Source organism: Eschrichtius robustus, chromosome 4 (genome assembly GCF_028021215.1).
Source record: "Eschrichtius robustus isolate mEscRob2 chromosome 4, mEscRob2.pri, whole genome shotgun sequence".
Lineage (NCBI taxonomy): Eukaryota > Metazoa > Chordata > Mammalia > Artiodactyla > Eschrichtiidae > Eschrichtius > Eschrichtius robustus.
Genome location: NC_090827.1, coordinates 100,967,305 through 100,988,826, shown reverse-complemented (window position 1 = coordinate 100,988,826; position 21,522 = coordinate 100,967,305). Strand labels below are relative to the sequence as shown.

Here is a 21,522-nt window from a genome sequence, read left to right as displayed (position 1 = left end):
TCAGAGTTACTAGGAAGATCAGATGCAAGAATTAATAGGAGTGGATGTTAGCCCTTCCTCACCCCCGCCCGCCCCGCCCCCCCCCCCCCCCCCCCCCCCGCCCCCGGTCCTTGTGTACTGCTGCAAATAGCACGCCTAGGGAGAGGTCAACACCAAAAGCCATTTATCAAACATTCATTTGCCAGTGTTGTGCTGGGCGACTTAATAAACAAGGTCCCGCCTATCTTTTCTTTACTTTTCCTGTTGGTTTTCTCCACATCCTCTCCAACTGCCCCCTGACCTTTTGAAATACCCTTGATAAATTTAGACAGGAGAGCTTTAAAAGGCTCCAAGTAGGCAACTCTATTGTGTATACCAAAGTTCAAATTCCTAAACCTATATGACAAATCCAGTTCTAGCTTTAAACAAAAGAATTTGTCACTTAAAAAAGAAACCCAGCAGTTTTCATATTCTTCCTCCCAGGCTCTGGAGATTATCATGCACACACTCATTAATGTGTGTCAGTGTTTCCCAGTTAACGAGCACCCAACTTGGGCCAAACAACATGCTAGAATAAGCTCAAATATGGTGTCCGAGACCAAATTCATTTGTCTAATTCATCTGACAATAAAACATTAGGAAATGCTGAACTAGTCTGGCTGCTTGCTGAACTGAGCGTTGCCTGTGTTTCACCATCAAGATCCCAGTTAGAATACGATATGATGGGGCTGGAGCAGGTGAAGGGCCCTTATCACTCATTTTAATTCTTTGTAATTAATTTCTATAATGCCCCAAGGTGAGAGCTTTTCATTAGAGTGCCCTCTTCATGTGGGTTTCCCACAAGCTAGGACATCTCCGCGCTCCTTTGAAGCATAAAGAGGAAATGTTTACAAAGAGCTCTCTGATCCCTCATCCTGGACTGTTACAAACGTCCAAGCTGAACACTTCTTTTTTTTTTTTAACAGAATATACTTTAATTAGTCCCCTGCATGCTCATTGGTCTGCCTGTAATGGCTGGTGGCTTTGACTTAATCGGTTTGCTTGCTGAATCCTTCCAGAAGTCCCACATCAATAGAGGTATGTTCACAGAAGGGGTCTATCATTTCATGGGGCCAACACCAGATAGAACAGAGGTACTTAAAGACCTTCAGCTGGTGTAACATAAAGCTCGTTATTAAGGGCAAAAGCACGTGTTTATTTATGCACGACTGCAAACAGTTACATTTAAACTGGGCAGCAGGGGCCCAGGAAATGTGGGGGCCCAGCCTGACACTGTCCACCTGAAGTTCCTTGCTTTTGAGTACTTCGCATTGCATTATTGTTCTTCTGCACTGAAAGTGCCATCATCTGTAAAATGAAGGAAAACTAAAAGCAGGCAGACAAGGAAACCCAGCAGGAACATGAGATGCTGCTTCTGGCCTGTTCTATTAGGTGCTTATTCCACAAGGATACACAAAATGCAAGGAAGCTTCTGGGAGCGCGACACCAAAGCAATGATGTTTGGGGGGGGTGATAAATAATAAAGTCGGGTGGTGATAAGGAGGGCTGAGTTTTGGGGATCCATTTGCCAGATGCCAGGCTTCTTATCCCCAGTCTCTGTCTCCGTGGGGAGGCACGTACCCCCGGGGTTCACTGGAAACAGTCCATCAACAGAAAGGAAGACCTTGAGATTCCTGGTGGAACTCTTATACAAGAGGACACTAAGCCGATCCGGGCCCAGGTTGTGCTAAAGATACCAGCAACGTGTACCCTTTATGGTGTGCTTACTGGATGCCAGGTACTATGCTACACCCTTTATAAACATAATATTGCATGCACACACACGCTCCCAACCATTAAATCTCCTGCTTTCTTTTCTTCCTGGCACTAACCACTGTCTGATGATCTTACATAAGTATTTTATTTTCTTATTCTCTGTCTCCCCAACTAGACTATAGGCTCTGTGAGAACAGGCACCTTGTCTTTCTTATACCTTGACGTAGTCACAGCTCCTAGAGCATTAATCAGCGCACAGTGAGTCCCCAATTATGCATTGATGAATAATGATGAAACCTGACAGCAATTCTATGTGAGGTATCATTACTCCCATTTCACAGATGAGGAAACTGGGGTCTAGACAGACAACTGACTTGCTCAAGGCCACACAGATAATAACTGGCAGAGTTAGAATATAAACCTGGGTCTAGCAGTTTCCAAAGATGGACCTCTTGGACTATTCTAGAGTATACCACTTGGCAGTGGGAGGCTGCAGCTAGCTCTTTCTGGAGTGCCAAGCTTTCTAGCTCCCAGTTCAGTGACTTCACTTTGCTAGCCTGATATTTAAATGCCATGGCATCAGTATTTACACCACGGAAATTGGTAAAGTGCGACCAGCCAGGCTTCCTCTTCAGAAGAGCTGGTTCACCAGCTCACCTCTGGATATCTGTGATTCAAGTGTGCTCTGCTAGTTTTGTGGATTGCCTCTTACTGATCCTTAACTTCTCAGAGGCCTCCTTTTCCCCCACCCGGTCCCCTTTCCCTGAATCCACTCTTTTCTTAATGCCCAGAAGAGGAAGCAGGCATACCTCTGGGGCAAGAAGGGGAGCTGTAATTCTCTCGGCGGGCTGCTCTCCACACTTGAGGCCCTAGCATTGCCTGGGTTTTCCACGTAATTGGTCCTTATTCTTCACAGACTGCCACACAAAGAACCCTGGGCAGTCCACCCTCATGAAAAGCTTTCCCCAGGGTGATTTGTAGAGGTGTGAGTCCTCCCTTCCCTCGTGAACCTTTCAGAGCTATAATTAGCAAGGAAGGGAAGGGTGTCTACTAGGCTTCCCTTTTCCCACCTCTCGTCTGGTTTGAACTGGGGCTTTGTGTCTGTCCAGGAGCCTCGAGAAATTCTTGGGCGCTGCTCAGAGAGATAATAGTTTTGTTGATCATGGAATCCCACCCTCCACCTCCAACCCTGTGTGAGTGCTAAGCTGCTTGTAAGATGGGGTGGCAACAAATCTTTCAAGAGGCTGTTTGAAAATGCTTTATGGCACGTCGTAGGGTTACGAGGCTCTAGCTGAACAAATGGAAAAATTAGTCTACCTTAAAATAGCCAAGGCAAGTAATTTCCTATCACCTTGTTTCTTAAATGTACTTAACATCTAGAATCTGGGCTTCCCAAAATATGGCTAAGGGTCATCAGTTAAAATGGCAACTTGGAGATAAAAAGCTTCCACTTTAATAGTTGCTCATAAAGTGATGCCACAAGCCCTTCTGTTTGGAATGGGGGGAGTTAGGAACCCCACAACATCCATTATTAAGTATTATTGAATTTAACAGGCTTGAGCCAGCCTAGGAGCAGGACCCTTACCCCACATCCACTAAGGCTCAGCATCAGACCCCCTGACCTTTCCAGGGGCTTCCTAAGGTCTCACACCTTAGGTTTGGCTTTCTTCTGCTTTTTCTTGGATGGAATGGTTTGCTTTTCTAACTCCTTTCTCCAGGTTTCTAAACTACTCCTTACCCCACAAGGAGAGTTAGTGATGACAACCGGAGGGGCAGTCAGTCTGCTATTTTCTTGTGTTCTTCCTTTTTCTTTTCCTCTTCCTTTTTATTGAACGTTTTTGCTCCTTTTTGCATTCCCTTTATTCATTCACTCATTCATTCATTTATCCTATTCCATTCCTTCAATAAAGATCTATTAAATAATGTCTGTGTATCACGAACTAAGATGCTAATTCCTACGGATACAGGAATTCTGCCTGCAAAGAGTTTACCTTTGGGGAAGGGGTGCCAAACAAGTACAAGCGGAGGGAAAAGAGTAGGGCACTGTGGGTGTATGCAGGACCTGCCCCTGGGAGTTGGAGAAGGCTACATTTGACCTATGACCTGAAAGATGAGCAGGAGTTTATGGAAGTAAAGGGGAAGAGTGTTCCAGAGAGCAGACAGCAGGTGCAAAGGCCCTGAGGCACAACGCAGTATGGCTCAGCTAAGGGGCTGAAATTAGCCCTGCAGGGCTGAAGTGTGAGGCGACTAATGGCAACAGATGTGGCTGGAAAAATCAGGAGGGGCCAGATAATGGAGGGCCAAGCACACCATGGTAAGGAGGTGGGACTAGATTCCGAAGGCGATGGAAAGGTTGGAGCTGTGAGTGACACGATGAATAAAAGAGCAAAGGAAGGGTTAACCCATTCTCCACCACACAGTCACAGCCACCCTTCAAGAGAGGCCTCTGAGTTTCTCAAGATGGCTGGTGTCATTACTGAATGAGTCATCCGGCCTTAATGTTGATGACTGGGGGTGGGGTGGGGGGGGGGGAGGATGACCGTGACTCACAGGGGGATGAAAATAAACCAGCCTTATAACTTTAGATGCAAATGAGAATAAACAGAATCTCTGGGGCTCACTGCAGTTGGTCTTTTTTGAGGAGGAGAGGACTGGATACTGAGATACAGGGTCTACTGAACATTTTAACATCTTGCCTGCATCTGTTGGCAGGCAAATTACTTCACAGGCCATGAATATGAGTCACTAAATTCTAAACCTTGAGTGAGAAAACCAAGTTTGATAAATGTGTCCAGCTACTGGAATAAAGACCCAGAATGCAAGCAAATCATGAAGCTCAGATGGTGCCAATGCAAAAGCAGCCCCAGACCTGCGCTTACTGTTACACTCACACACACACTCATGCACACATACCCTCCCTTTCTTTCCTCGAAATATCAGTTGCAAATGTCAATTCCTAAAATATCTCAGGCCTACAAGGCGATACAATTAAAAGTGACCAAAAGATGAGGCAGAGGTGTGTTTAGGACAGTTGGAGGTGTGTGTGTGGGGGGGGGTACCTCAGAAAATAAAAAGAAAAGAAAAGAAGAAGAAAAAAAAAATCAGTCAAGAAGAATCATGACTCCAAAAATCACATTTCAATATGTTTCAGTATTTTCTGGATTTATAACTTCTCCAAAATTCCTGCAGTATTCTTATGGGTTTAAAAGGAAATGATTGCACATACTTGATTTTACTCTCTAGAAAAACTTGCCCTGATGCTATCATTTGATAACACCTAAGAAGGCCTGGCCTTTAATTATTGACCAAACACCTAGGTTACAGAGCTTAAGTCCTTTTGAGAGGCCCGATTAGCTTGTCCAGGGTTAATTAGCACCCTTCTTAGCATTCTTGCCCACTCCCTATTTCATGATGGAGAATAGTCATGAAATATTTTTCAAATATAGTATGTTAAATCCAAGAGGTTTAAAAAAATTTTTTTAAAGGCAGACTAAGTGGACAAGAGGCTATGTAAAGAAGACTTCCCAGTATGTCCTTATTTTTATTTTTATTTTTTTTTTACTTTTTGACCACACCTCGTGACATGCGGGATCCTAGTTTCCTGACCAGGGATCGAACCTGTGCCCCCTGCAGTGGAAGCATGGTTTCAACTGCTGGACCACCAGGGAAGTCCCACCAGTACACCCTTAGATTGAGCCCCTTAAGCCAGCAGTAAGCACACAATCCTCTCTGTTCTTTGTCGTGGAAGAGTTCTCGAGATAATCCAGACACTTCCATGAATTTTTTTTTTTTTTTAAAGAATAAGCATCTTTCAAAATGGCGCCTTCCAATAACCAGTGACTCCCAGGAACAACAAACATCCCCATCATTTGTCAGGGAATTTGGTACCATTCAAAAGACATTGCCCAAGAAAGCACCTCCTCCCCGCCATGTAGTTTGCTTGAGTGAAACTCCAAAGGCCATCCCTGTTGGGAAAGCTGGCTCTGGCAAGAAGTTGAAATTGAATCTATTGGCAAAATGGGAAATTATTTGGGGGCGACGGAATTTAACTTCTGTAGTTTTTCTTCCTTTTCTCAATTGTACTTTTGTTCACAGCTTCAGCTGGGAGAGACAGTGTTCACATTTAGTTTGGAGTTTATGAGTTCATATTTTATAATTAACGTTGCCAACAGGGGAGTTTGATTAATACCAAGCAGTGGATTTTGAGCAATGTTCCATACAAATTGCCAAATTTAGCAATAAAATAAATTGGTGATGTGAACATAATTAGTAGGATGACTACTTAAAATTCAAAACTGAATGTGAATAATTCCAAATCATCTGAGCCACAAATCCATTATTTGTATAGAAGGGAGAAAGTATAGCATTTGGGTTTTATTTTGCCCTCAACCACAATGTTATTCAGCACCAAGCTGAACATAATGAAACTTCTACAATGGGTTGTGACAATATTTTAGAGCAACCCAGAAACATACACAGATGCGTGTGCATGCACACACACGAAGGGAAGGTAATAAGGATAAGAAATGCTAAACTGTGAATTTTCATTGCAAATGTAAAAATCTATAACAAATTTTTCTGCAAATGCTGCATTACATTCTTCTGATGCACCATACATAAACCTCTGGCACAAAATTACTCAGGAGAGGTTTTTGCCTTTAAATATTCACGGTACCTTATTGTCGCCCTGGACTTCACCAAGCCTTTGCTGAAGTTCTTTAATTTCTTCTCCCAGTTGTTTATTTCGGTCCTGAGAATCTCTCAATAGTTGTGCAAGATTAGCCTGCAAACTGACAAAGGATTAATCTCCAAAATTTACAAGCAGCTCATGCAGCTCAATATCAAAAAACAAAAAACCCAATCTAAAAGTGGGCAGAAGACCTAAATTGACATTTCTCCAAAGAAGATATACAGATTGCCAACAAACACATGAAAGAATGCTCAACATCACTAATCATTAGAGAAATGCAAATCAAAACTACATCAGTCAGAATGGCCATCATCAAAAAATCTACAAACGATAAATGCCGGAGAGGGTGTGGAGAAAAGGGAACCCTCTTGCACTGTTGGTGGGAATGTAAATTGATACAGCTACTATGGAGAACAGTATGGATGTTCCTTAAAAAACTAAAAATAGAACTACCATACGACCCAGCAATCCCACTACTGGGCATATACCCTAAGAAAACCATAATTCAAAAAGAGTCATGTACCACAATGTTCACTGCAGCTCTATTTACAATAGCCAGGACATGGAAGCAACCTGTGTCCATCAACAGATGAATGTATAAAGAAGATGTGGCACATATATACAATGGAATATTACTCAGCCATAAAAAGAAATGAAACTGAGTTATTTGTAGTGAGGTGGATGGACCTAGAGTCTGTCATACAGAGTGAAGTAAGTCAGAAAGAGAAAAACAAATACCATATGCTAACACATATATATGGAATCTAAAAAAAAAAAAAAAAAAAATGGTCATGGAGAACCTAGGGGCAAGACGGGAATAAAGATGCAGACCTACTAGAGAATGGACTTGAGGACACGGGGAGGGGGAAGGGTAAGCTGGGACAAAGTGGGAGAGTGGCATTGACATATATGCACTACCAAATGCAAAATAGAGAGCTAGTGGGAAGCAGCCGCATAGCACAGGGAGATCAGCTCAGTGCTCTGTGACCACCTAGAGGGGTGGGATAGGGAGGGTGGGAGGGAGACGCAAGAGGGAGGAGATACGGGGATATATGTATACGTATGCTGATTCACTTTGTTATACAGCAGAAACTAACACAACATTGTAAAGCAAGTATACTCCAATAAAGATGTTAAAAAAATAAATAAAAATAAAAGGTAGATTTCAAAAAAAAAGATTCGCCTGCAAATATTAACACATTATGAAATATAATCAGAAACGGAGGAGTGGAGAAATGCGGGGCTTTCTTAGACTTATTGCAGCCAGCATCCAAGCCCAGCTGAACCATTAGAATAAACACATGTACGAATGCAGCAAGTGTGCAAATCACACCACTACAACTGCATGGAGAGAAATAAAGTTGGCCATGAACCTCAATTCAGGGATGTTCTTTGTTTCCAGAATGGCTCACAGACAAGTGATGGAGGAACTGGTCTTTTTTTTTTCTTTTTTTTTTTTTAATTTAAGAGCGCCTCACAAAAACTCTTGCAAGTGGTCTTAGTTCAATTCTAACTTTGGGTCAACAATATAGGAAAAATTTCATTTCCTTGTTTGGATAATTTCATTTCCTTGTTTGGATAGTTTTTTTTTTTCTTCAAATAGATCGTGTTCAATGAACTTTTCTTTGCCACCTTAATGCCCAGAATTTTGCTCAAAAGTGTCAGCCACAGAAGAGACCAGTGAGGTGTCATGATTTCAGACATCAGGATCCAGAGGTAATTCAACAGTCTCCTGGGCTGTTTTTCTCACCTCCTTATCCCCCTGTTCTAGTTCCTAGAGTACCAAACAGCCAGGGTGAGCGCTTTCCAGTCCATCTTCATGATGTCATCCCTTCCTTCAGATTTCCTCCTGCTCAGAGCAGATCCCTCTGGCCCCGTGCGCAGTTCTCCACCAGGCCCCCTCCCCCTCTCAGTCCAGCTTCATCGACACATCTCGGCCCCTTTCCCGGGAGCACGCAAGCACCCTTTACCATGCTCCCACCCTTCTCAGGTTCCCTGAACCTGAACTTGCATATGCTCCCAAACTATCTACATGCTTTTATCCACTCAAGCCTCTAACTTACTATTCCACTTTACCTCCCATGGCTGCTGCTTCTATACTATTTGAATTTTGCTCTAATTCTCACCTTGCTTATTGCACTCTTATCTAACCTCAGCAAGAAGAAATGAGCTATCGAAAGGCAGAGATTCTTTTTTTCTCCCTCCTCAGCCTCCACGTACATTGCTCCAGGAAGTGCTCTTGTTCCAGCGAATGTTTTAAAGACCCACGATGAATAAATGGAGGAAGGAAGGAGGGAGGGAAGCAAGCCAGCAATCGGAATATGACTCCTAAAAAGGAATCTTTCAGAAAGAGTCACACAAGGGATTTGAAAGTTATCTTTTAGATTCCCTCCATGTGATAGCTGAAGAAACCCAAATCCAGAGACACTGCAGACGAGTGCAACTATAGTGGCTAAATCTCCAAAGACTTTGATGCTAATACTTTCGGGAATACTGAGTTATGTTAGGTAATCACAAGGGAATGAAGTGAAAGAATGTCAAGATCAAACCTTGGCTTATCCTTGACTCCTCACTTTGTCTCATCTCCCATATTCCATCCATCGGGATATCCAGTGTCTCCACCATCAAGGTAGCCCCCCATTCAGCTCCCCCAGAGCTCACCTCCTGGCTGTTCCCCACATGTACCAGGCAGGAGCCCATCTCAGCGCTGCTCTCTCTGCCTTTTCTCCGGACTGCACTGCTCCCCCTCCAGGATACCGCTTGGCTCACTCCCTTGCCTTTTTCAGGTCTTCGTTCAAACTGCACCGTTTCAGCGGGGCCCACCTGGACCACTTGATCTAATCTGCAATCTGGCCACCTCCCCACTGAACGCCCAAGCCCTTTCCCCTACACTACTTTTTATTTCCATAGCACTTACCATCTCTTAATATACCACGTAATTTACTTTATAGTTTATTGCCATATGTTTACATATGTTTATTACTTACTGTTTATTTCCTATCTCTCTCTCCCTACTAAGACAGAAGTTCCACGAAGGGCAAGGAACTTTGTTCTCTCTACTGGTCTACCCCAAGCACCTAGTGGATGCCCCACAAATATATCTTAAGTGAAAGATAATATGCTGAGTCTGGAGGTTGTGGTCTCAGCCTAGGGAAATATCTGGAATAATAAAATACTGAAACCAGTGCCTGGCACGCAGCGTTGCATAGAAACCCCACTCATCCCCGCTGGCTGGATTTAATCTAGCTCTGATTTCCACTCACTTATTTGTGAACATTACTCAGTAATGTGATCTAATTCTCAGCCCCATATTTGCAAAGCTCATCTCTTGTAACAGTTGTGTTTCAATTGTCCCAGATTTCCATTCTCATCGGATGAAAATTTGGTGAAGGATGAGGAAAATTCATCCCCATTTTACAGGCAGGAAAGCAAAAAGACAAGAGGCGCTGTGATCAACCGACTTTTTTTGTAAATTTCCAAATTTCTTTTTGGAATCAGATAGACTAAGTTGGATCCCAGGTCTGCCACTTACTGGGCTGGGTGACCTTGGGTAAGTTTATTAACCTCTTGAGTTTCCCCACCTGTAAAACGGAGCTAACCATACATACTTCATGTAGTAATTTGATCCTTACATTGAATAGTGAACCTAGGACGCCTACCACAGTGCTTGGTATACAGTAGGCACTGGTTAAATGCTGGTCACCTCCCCTTGACTCTGCCCTTCCAGTGGCTCCAATTCGATCACTCAGTGGACAGTTGGATGGATCTGGCCGAATGGCTCCGTGGACACAGCTGGCTCCCTTGTCATCCTGCCCCTTCACTTATTCATCCATTCATTTATACAACAAATATTTATGGAGTGCCTACTATGTGTCAGGCACTGTTTTCAATTCTGGAGATACAGCAGTGAGACATACAGACAAAGCCTCTTGCCCTCGTAAACTTACATTTTAATAGATGATATTATATTAATTACATTATATTACAACAAAATGAATAATGACCGAGGAGCTGGATGGTAAGTACTATGGAAACAAATACAGCAGGTAAAGGAAACAGTGTGTGCTGGGGAAAGGCCACAGAAGGCGTCACAGCGAAGGCCACACTTCAAGTCTTAAACCAAGACTTGAAAAAGGAGAGAGAGTGACCGTGAGCCTTGTGGATATCCCGGAGAAAGTTCCAGGTAGGTGCAAAGGCAACCGGCTTCCCTCTCTCCTTCTCCCCCTCACATCACAAGATGTCCACGTTGGAAAGCAGTTCAAGGCCACTAGAGCAGGCGGACCCCAGGGACTGCAGTGAAGTGGAGAGATGATTCAATTCTCAATTTTCTTTTCCTGGTTCCTCCCCTCTGTCCTGCAGCTCTCCTGCCTTAGCACAAGGTATCACAGGTGGGCAACCTCTCCTTTTCCTTCCGGGAACTCCAGAACACTTCCCAGACATTAGCTCAGCAAGCATAATCCCTCCCCCAGGTGGAGGGACAGAACCCCCAGGCTGGAGGGACTGGCCCAGAGGTGGGGCGGGAGGAGCCACCCAGGGCAGGTGCTGGCATGCGGCTAAAAGTGGCCTCAGCGAGCCTGCTGCCACCTGAACACGGCATCTCAGCACCCCATCTGCAGGAGACACAGCAAAATTCACCTTCACAGGAGCCTGCTTTTCTTAAACAGTGGAAGAGATGTTCAGAAAGAAATGTTTGTAAGGGCAACAGTGAAAAATTTAACGAAAGACCAAAAAAAAAAAAAAAAAAAATCTGAAACGTCCCTAACCTTCCCTTTTTGAATCAACAATGGCTTGAGCCCCTCAGGTGGGTGGGAAGACCCTGACATTTGCTCACCAATGTAACCACAATAGCTAAACCCGTACAACTCAAACTATCAGTGGTGAAAGACCTCGACCTCCGATCTGTCACAGATCAGTACTTGTGCAAAATACAATAAAAATCAATCCCTAGGAAAACAAATTTAAGAAGACATCAAGGCCCCAAGTGTTTGTTAGATTCACCTGACGTAAAATCATACATACTGTCAGATTGCTATAAAAGTTTCCGAGCCCTTCCTCTCAATTTCTGCACTCATCTTGTCGCAGGGACCGGAAAGGGCAGCTTGCAGCCTGGCACTGGTCCTCAGGCCCCACTTTGAATAGCACTGAGCCCAGCAATACTCCCCGGTACTTGGATGTTACAGCAAAGCAGGCACCCACCTGTTATATATCAAAGGTCCCAGTGACACGTGAAGCAAAGGACAGCGCTGCTTTAGGAGACAGCGAGTCAGAGACCCAGTGATGTGACTGTCAAACGTTATTTACTCTGCAGCCTGGCTGAAAAGAAATCTACCCAAATAAAGTCAAGCATTTCTACGGTAGCTGCAAAGCAATGGTTAATTAGAATCACATCGCCTCCAAGGGGATTCACTGTACATCTACCCCAGATTTCAAACTGACCCCCTGGGGTAGGGTAGGGTGAGGGAGACCCCCCCTTTTAAAGCAGGTGACTGTAATTTTCTTTCACATTTCACAGGCTGGCTTACTTGTCAACACACAATTCTTTTCTATTCAGTCCTTCCACCTCCTCAACTCCCAAACAATAACTTTGAAAACTAGAAAATGACTATTCTGATACAGTGCCTAGTTCCTTGACATATACCTTAAAGAACAAAAAAAAAAAAAAAAGAAAGAAAGAAAGAAAGAAAAGTAGTACATTTCAAAGCACTCAAAATAGAGGAGAAAAGTTCACATAATTCTTTTGACCAAAAATAACACCCATGACTCACACACGTTCACTATAACCATCCATCAAGCTAACACACGGCGCCTGCTTATAATCTATCAGCTATGCAGACCGTTTTGTCTCTGTGTTATTGAGAAGGACTCTGTGACCATCAGTTTAGAATAGCAGCACTATGTAAAGGAAATGTCAGGGAAAAAGTGGCAGACCGTCTAACACTCGAAAGGATTTCACAGGGAAGGAAAACAAAACCTAGAGATTATTTCCTCTAAATCTCTGGGGCAGGGTGGGTAGCATAAATAGCAAAACATGAAACGCTTTCAAAAGAAGCCTCTTTTAAATATTCAGATATAGCCAGGGCTGATGTTAAAAGGTTGACATTTTCTCTCAGATAATAGTGGGATGTTGAATATCCTGGAGTATATTGTAAAATCTGTATACTTAAGTCACTCTTTCTAGCTCGGAGTTTATCTATTAAAATTGTGATGGGGAACGGAGAGAAGACAGATTTGATGAAAACATAGCTGGGAGGCCCAAGGCCAAAAGGACATTACAGCTGTCCATTCCAACACACGTTCCTTTGTCAAGGATCAAGTCAACCCCCAATTACAACGGATGTCTGCAGAAGTATGCCGCCAAGGCCAGCCCCTGGTGTGGGGACCATGAGGCTCGGGGAAATTCTCTCTGCACAGAGATGAAGACTACACGTCCTGACAGCTGTTGCAAAGGCAGAGGTCTGGGAGTTGAGAGAACTGTGTGCATCTCGCCCCAACCTCTCTGCCTTTTTGTGGAAATTCTCACTGAGGCAGATTAGTAACGGGGACAAGGGGATCTGTTCTTCTCCCTTTCTTCAGGTCCTGCTGCATCCTAAACTCTAGATCTTGCCTCTACCACTGTATTTGAATTCCTTTATGAATGAATGTCACAAAATACATCCAAGTTTATACTATAGATGCAATACATTTTTGAAACTTGTAAGAAGTGGTAGGAGATTTTTTTTTAATGGTACATCACATTTGGCAATGACAGTCTCTGTGAAGGAACTCTGTTTTCAATGATCAAGTAACCAAGACCGGTTTACAAGGAAGGGGGAGTTCAGGATACCAGTTGTAAGAAACAGCCCTAAATCTTTTAGATGGGGAGAAAAGGATCCACTATATACCATTTTCCTCCCTGATGTAAGAAATGCAAAGCTGGATATGATAAGATCAGAATATGCCACCCCAAAAGATGCTCCTTTGCCATGAGGGTTATTTTGATCGGAAGGCAATTGAGAATCAGAAGATACAGAGAATATTCTTCCCTCCCCTTTTCAGCCTAAAAATAAGGGCATACATTTCCCTTTGTGAGTTGTCCCATCCCCTCCGTACCAGGAAGAGAATAGCAACTTTAATCACCGGACACAGAGCGTTGGTACCATGACGAGTCTGCATAAACAAACCTAACTAAAATAAAACCCTATCTTCCATTAGTTTCCCATATACCTCCTAGTCACTTTCCCACAATTTATCACCCCTTGAGGCCCAAACCCCCTCTCTTTTATTAAAATGCTATATAAGGGCTTCCCAGGTGGTGCAGTGGTTAAGAATCCGCCTGCCAATGCGGGGGACACGGGTTCAAGCCCTGATCCGGGAAGATCCTACGTGCCGGGGAGCAACTAAGCCCGTGTGCTGCAACTACTGAGCCTGTGCTCTAGAGCCCGAGAGCCACAACTACTAAAGCCCTCGAGCCTAGAGCCCGTGCTCCGCAACAAGAGAAGCCACTGCAATAAGAAGCTCACACAACCCAACAAAGACCCAATGCAGCCAAAAGTAAATAAATAAATAAATTTTAAAAAAAAATGCTATATAAGCCCCCGAGTCTAAACACTTCTTTGAGTTTCACTTCTTCTCTGTGAACTCCTGTGCATGTAAAATATTCATGAAATTGTTTGCTTTTTCTCCTGTTAATCTGTCTTTTGTCAGTTAAATTTGCAGGCCTCCATGCACTGAACCTAAGCGGGTAGAGGGAAAGCTTTTCCTCTCCAACAGACAAAAATAAAATGAAAGAAAGTGATGAAAAGTTTAAGATTAACCTTCCAACCTTGCACTAGCCAGACACTGGGAAGGGCAGTAAAACGGGCAGGCCATGTGTTTTCTCCTAAGTCCTTAAATAATTCAGCCCAGACACCAGGAGGGGAAAGGGGCAACATTCCGGTTACTATGCCTCAAGTCACCCTGAAACCTTTGTAATTTATTAGATATACACCACTTCAGTAACCTAGCCATGGAAAAGTCATTCTCCATCATAATGTAAAAATGATGTATACCAGAAAATCCTGTAACTTCCTTCTCAACTTGCTGACATATTAAAACTCAATTCAAAAATGGGAGGGGAAAAAAATAAGAGAGAGACAGGTAAAACCTTGGCCTAGGCACTTCCTCAAGGAGAGTTTTTTGTTTGTTTGTTTTATTTTAAAAAAAAAGAGTGTGAGAGAGAAAAAGAGACCAGATTTAGAAAATGCTCCTCAACTACATGGTGTTGACCCCTGAATCCTTTAAACTCACACCTTCAATAGGGTAAAGTACTCGATTAAGCAAGAATATGTGAAAAAAAAAATGTTTGACAAAACGTGGAGTGTACTTGAGCGGTGTGATTGATAGCAAATTTAATTGCAATTTCTACTCCGCTGCTTTGGTCTACGGCGACTTCTGTGCTAATAGTAATAGCGTGAAACTTGCTTTGCTGAGCAAGCGTCCCCTATTCATAGCAACTGCCCAAGCGATGACCTCTGCTACAGCGACAGCTTTCTTATTTACAAGAAACAACCACCCAAGAGCTCAGTCCACACACAGTTTTTGGCTGTGCAAGGAGCCCTCGGCAGCCTACTCTCACCCCACTATCTCCAGGCACACACTTGCCAATGCAGGCATTTCCAGGCCCACAGGCAAATGCTCTTCAGTAGGTTTAGGAGGTTGCTATTTAAATAAATGTTTGCTTAATCTTGGCCATTATGGCTCCGCATCTGCCACTTAGTGGCTCCCTTAATAGTTCCCAAGTTCTTTAGACTCACTGAACCTAAATTCCCCCGTGTTTAAGTTGGGGGATGCTCTCACCTTCCTGACAAAAAAATCACTGCAAGAATTCGAAGGGCTTCTGAGCAGGAGGTGTGAATGCTCAGAATGAAATTACTGTTATTATGATTTGGGAGGACTCCCGCAGGCTGAACCCTGGATTTCTTCCCAGCTTCCCTGGTGTAACAGTGAGGTTGTACTGTTCGAAGTGTTATAAAAAGAAACATCCCAAAGCACTTGAGATCTTTGAAGGAAGTTTTAGGTTCTGAGCATCAAACCGAGGTGCATATACAAAGTTGCTCTGATTTGTGGTCACGGGGGACTAAACTAAGATTGACCAAGAAGACTTTTCTATTGAAGTAAAAGGCTCCCTCCCATCCCACAAAGGGCCACTCTGTGCTCTGATTTCTCCAGGGCTGTCATCCTGGTGCATGTCACCGTCTAAATAAGCCATCACTTTTTAAGGAAAGAAAGCAAAGGCTCCCTCCTGGACCAGGAGGAATACCTCCCGTGGTACCTCGGCTTGAAATCAAAACAGGGAAAGACGGAGATGTGTTTGATTGTTTATTCAAGGAGGAGTTTGCATGGGGAAAAATGTGTTGCTGTGACCCCAAAGAATCCCAACTTATAAGAAGATTAACCCAGGATAATTTAAATTCCCCTTTATCTCCTTTGGAGGAACTGCTTGTTTCACAAAAGAAAAATATTTAAAGGGTTGTTTGAGATCTTTTGGTGATCTCTCACTGCAGTGCAGAGAGGTGTTCTGTGTACAGTTCTGCCTGGAGTATCAGGAAGAAATTTTCATTTCAATATCCCACGAGAAGCTATTAGTGAAATCACTGTTGTCACGATTTCTTCACAGCTTCTTTAACGGATGATTTGCCATTGGAAATTGAGTTGTTTTAAAAAGGATTCTAAATTCTAAAAGAGAGCCTCGATCGACAACCATATTTCCAGAACTACAACCATGAAAGTTCTGGCTGTCCTGTAAGGAGGAGACAAAAAAGCAGGAAGACATTACAGCCAGATATTGGCTGCCACAGGAAAGAACACTGGCCTAACGGGTAAAGACTCCTAGCTCAGTGTCTGCTTCTCAACCCCTCCTAAGCAGAGGGCTTCGGATAAAGCACTTCATCTTTGAACTTCCAAAATGGGTGGATTAAATGTTGACTATGCTTCTTCCCCATTCAAACAGACTAAGAGTTAAATATGGAACAAAACCCTGAACTAAAACACTGAACTACAAGTGAGCAGATTTGGATTTTTAGGCCCGCTCTATTAACCTGCTGTGTGACCTTGGACAAGTCACAGGAAAAATAAAAAATAGCCAGCACCCATTGAGCACTCACTAAGCAGAAGGCAATGGGCATTATAAGCATTATCACACTGATTCTTTATAAAAACGTTATGAATATATCTCATGCTTCTGTTCATTTTGGAGAGGAGGAAATTGAGTCTCAGAAAGGTAACACAGCTTGCCCCGGATCACCCAGCCAGCAAGTGGAAGTGTTATATTTGAATCCACAAAATTGGATGCCAGAACCCAAGCTTTTATCTACTGCCATCCATGACGCTGCCTTGAGACTTTACGAAAGACCTAACTTGCAGTGTGGCCGCAGAAGACAGCTGGGAGATGACACACATACATAGATATATACGTGCATACACACATGCATACATGGTCTCTGAAAAGCACAAAGCGCTGCCAAGACTGAGGATGGGGTATTGTTTCTACTTATATTTGAGAAGAACCCTCAATACATTTATAGTCAGCTTGAGCTGCTACAACAAAACACCATAGACTGGGTGGCTTATAAACAACAGAAATTTATTTCTCATAGTTCTAGAGGCTGCAAATCTGAGATCAGGGTGTCGGCACAGTTAGGTTCTGGGAAGGGCCCTCTTTCAGGTTGCAGATTTCTTGTTTTGTCCTCACACAGCGGAGAGCAGAGCAGAGAAAGCAAGTTCTCTCGTGACTCTTATAAGGGCACTGAACCCCCTCGTGAGGACTCCACCCTCATGACCTCATCTAATCCTAACTCCCTCCCAGAGGCCCCACCTCCTAATACCATCGCATTGAGGACCGGAGTTTCAACATATGAATTTGGGGGGATGTAAACATTCAGTCCATAACAGAGTGATGATAGTAATCTCTCCTGAGCTGAGAAATGAACAGGGGAGGAGTCCATAGAAATTCCTCCCTCAAGTCAAGAATAGGAAGCCACGGTTTCAAGGCTGATGGGCAACAAGATGCTCAATGCGGCATCTTTTCCTTTTCCAATATGTGGATCTTTTGACCCCCCAGGTCCCATCTGTTACCCCAGCAGCTGGTTCTCGTTCCAGTGCCTTCCGCTTACACAAGGTACATTTGCTTTGCAGCTGGAGGGGTAAATACTTCACCTACTGTTTTGCCTTCGGGATAAACATGTGATATAAGACAGGAGACACCAGGTCAGGGTGCACGCTTCTACCCCTGTTCCTGCTGATGAAAGAGTTAAGAAGGTAGTTGTGCCTCTCCTTTCCAGTACCGGATACACGGATGCCAAAGCTGCCTGCTTCAGGCTAAATGGAAAGTTTCATTGTAACCAGTGCCTGCAAATTTAATGGTGCATTTTCTTCCCCACACTGAGCTAATGAAGAGGACGTCTTAACACTCCCCCTCACTCATCCAAAAACCAACCCCATGCTTTCATAAATAAACTAACTATATGTAAATAAAATTTGAAAACATATACTTTAAACAGGTAAGATTATTTTTCCAAATACTGGAACTATTTTCCTCCACTGTTAATCAAGACATTTCTTCCATTACTAAGCCAGAATTCCCTCCCTGGCTTTGGGCTATATTTTTCTCTCCACTGCACTGCTTACCATTTAACATCCTATATATTTTAATCATTTTGTTTATTGTCTGCTCATAGCATCCCTACTAGAATTAAGGTGACTATATTATTTATAATCCAAACCAAGACACTTTGGAGAGGACAAGGAGCACTAATACAAATTATGCCAGGACGAGAGGTGAAAATGGCAATGATCTGAGTAAACAGAAGGCCTGGTCACCCTAACCACAAGGCGAGTTCTGAGCATGAGCTCTGAGTGGACTGCAGGACTTTGAACTCTGGCTCCACCGATTACTTACGTTATTTCCCTTGGGTAATTTACTTGACCATCATAGGCCTAAATTTCCTCATTTGTCTGATGGCAATAATAATAATAACCCTCAGCTCCCATGGTTGTGTGGGAATTAAACGGGATCATCCACAATGCAGTGTTGGGCACAGGGTCTGACAGACTGCAAGAGTGAGCACACAGAAACACTGGCTGCCATCGTTATTATTTGTCATTCCAAGACTCTCTCAAGAAGGCATGTACAGCAGATGGTTAACACACGGTCTACCCAGCACCCCGTCAACGTGACAACAGTAGAAGCTGTCTTGTATCTACAGGATGCCTGGCCACGCCCAGCTGCCCTGGCCTGAGCCTGGCCTCGGGGCGCTCTCCCCTGGGATTCAGGGAGCAGCTTTTTCCTACAGGTCAAAGACGTGGGGTCTGTAGCCCTCATGAGGTCAGCAGCCGCGTTTCCTATTCTACAGAGAAAGCAGGTCCAGAAAAAGAAATGGCAGCTGACACAGAGAATGCTGAGGGCAGAGGAGAGAGCTGGGGGCACCTGAGTCCAGGTGGTAGCTGGTCCTGAGGCCTGGCTGCATTTCTGACTCCCAAGGTTGCTGCTTACCCAACCCTTCTGAGGTCCTAGGAGCCAGGAACTTCTTCTTTGGCCCACGCTATTTCAAGCTGCCAAGGGTAACCAAAAGGGTCCTGACAACAGCACACTAATATATAATTGATTAAAAAAGAAAGGGATGATAAGGAAGAGAAGATGATAAATATTTATTGACGCTCACTCGGTGCCAGGCACCGTGCTAAGGACTCTACTTGCGTACGTTATCTCATTTATTGCTCACAGCCACGCTATGTGGTGGGTACCATATTTACTCCCACTTTGTAGATGTGAAAGCTGAGTCTCAGACACCGAAAGGAATCTTCCCAAGGCCATACAATTAGTTTGGCGGGTGTCATTGCCGGCTCCCTAAGCCCTTCTATCCCAGGTGATTAATCTAAGCCAATTGTACCCTCCCAGTGAATGTTAGTAGACCAGGAATGGGAGTACGTCCTACACTGGCCCAGTGAAACTGGAGGGAAGGACTCATATTCCATGGCTGGGTTTTCTGCCTTTCCTGCTTCGAGGAAAGCTGATGTTAAGTTCAAGAGGAAGCTGATGTTAAAATCGGCATAATGGTAGAGTGGTCAGGTAAAATATAGGATGCCCAGCTCAATGTGAATTTCAGATAAATAATCAATGTTTTAGCATAAGTATGTCGTGAATATTGCATGGTACATACTCTTTTAATAACTTTTTTTAAAAAATTAATTAAGTTATTTATTTATTTTTGGCTGTGTTAGGTCCTCGTCTCTGCGCAAGGGCTTTCTCTAGTTGTGGCAAGCGGGGGCCACTCTTCATCGTGGTGCGCGGGCCTCTCACTGTCGCGGCCTCTCTTGTTGCGGAGCACAGGCTCCAGACGCGCAGGCTCAGTAGTTCTGGCTCACGGGCCCAGCTGCTCCGCGGCATGTGGGATCTTCCCAGACCAGGGCTCGAACCCGTGTCCCCTGCATTGGCAGGCAGACTCTCAACCACTGCGCCACCAGGGAAGCCCCGGTACATACTCCTACACTAAAAAAGTATTCATTGTCTATCTGAAATTCAGATTCACCTGGGTATCCTGTATTTTTCTTTGCTAAGTGTGGTAGAGAGGAGAGAATGAGCACATGACGACAGTACAGCATCTGAGACCTGCACTACCTCTCAACTTGTGGCTATGCAAGGGCATCGATTCCTTTATTGATTAAGCAGTTTAGAATTCCTGTCACTTGCACCCCAGTCCGTCCTATGTCATCCATCCCAGGCAGGAAGAATGCAGAGCCAGCTCACACCACCACACTAACTCCTAAAGGGACAGAAACTAAATGCCATATTGAAAGCTACAAAGCCAGCGCTTAGGACATTGAACTTGTTTTGTTTGTTTGTTTGTGTTTTAGAGCTGTAAGAGTGCAGCTTGACAGACTTCCTGGAATTCATCAGATTCTCTTCAGTCAATGTAAATTTTTTATTATAAAGTCACGGAACGTGAATCCACTTACACGGTAAAACTCCTTCATGAATACTAACAAACTCTAAAATCGCAGCAAAGATGACGGCTCATAGCCACCAAAAACACAGAGACAAAAACATTAGCAATTCCACATTAAGGATCCCAGTTTTTAAACGTTTACGCTAACCTTCCGTGTCATTTTGTTTAGGAAAAAAAAAAAAACAAACATCAATTAGCTCCACAGAAAATCAAACCTGGAGCATTACAAAATAATCAAATAAAGTAGGAAAGGAGTGTGGGAGTGAGCAGAACTGAATGACTGAAAGCATAGCCATAGGACTGAGTTGTTATTTAAGGGTGAACGTCGTATGTGTGTGTGACTTTAAATCAAACCTGGAGCATTATAAAATAATCAAATAAAGTAGGAAAGGAGTGTGGGAGTGAGCAGAACTGAATGACTGAAAGCATAGCCATAGGACTGAGTTGTTATTTAAGGGTGAACGTCGTGTGTGTGTGTGTGTGTGTGTGCGCGCGCGCATATGTGCGCGTGCGCGTCTACTGTTTACTCAGCATCGAAAATCACAAGGTAATGAATCTAAGGAGTTTATATGCTGTGCCAGGTATATGATCAGTGAACAAAGACAGGATGTTGTCTTAGCCTTTACAGCTATGAAGACAGCAAACAATTCCTGTGTCCTTATTTTCATACACCAGTTTTGAAGTCCAGTTCTGGTGCAGAGCATTTCCCATAACATGGTACACACAGCATTAATATCACCATCATCCAGGCTCCCCTCAAGCCCGTAAAAGGCTGTAAGTCAGGGTATGTCGGTACAGAACAATTGTAAAGTTGAGGAAAGTGTTAAAAAGCAATATATCTATATATATGCATGCAACTGGATTAAAAAATTTGATGTACGATATTCCTGGACATAATGCTATAAAAGTATTAACTGTCCCTATATTGATCTATACATTTAACAAAACCCCAATCAAAATACCAATAGGTACGGGTTTGGGGCGGGGGGTGGGAATCAGAGGAGGACTTGATAAAATATTTGTCACTTATATCTAAAAAAAGAAACAAGAAACATCTGAAAAGAAAGAGCAAAGGGAAGGAGAATTGCCCAAACAGGTATTAAAAGTATTATAAACAAAAACAGAATAATGTGGTAC

The 21,522-nt window shown here is 43.5% G+C and overlaps 1 protein-coding gene across 1 annotated transcript in view; it reads right to left on the bottom strand.

The window, feature by feature from the left end:
• CCDC149 (coiled-coil domain containing 149) overlaps positions 1-21,522 on the bottom strand; it is a 96,549-nt gene that overhangs the window by 39,439 nt on the left and 35,588 nt on the right. Inside the window, 1 exon segment of the mRNA XM_068543145.1 lies at positions 6,410-6,517. Coding sequence (XP_068399246.1) covers positions 6,410-6,517 — 108 coding nt within the window.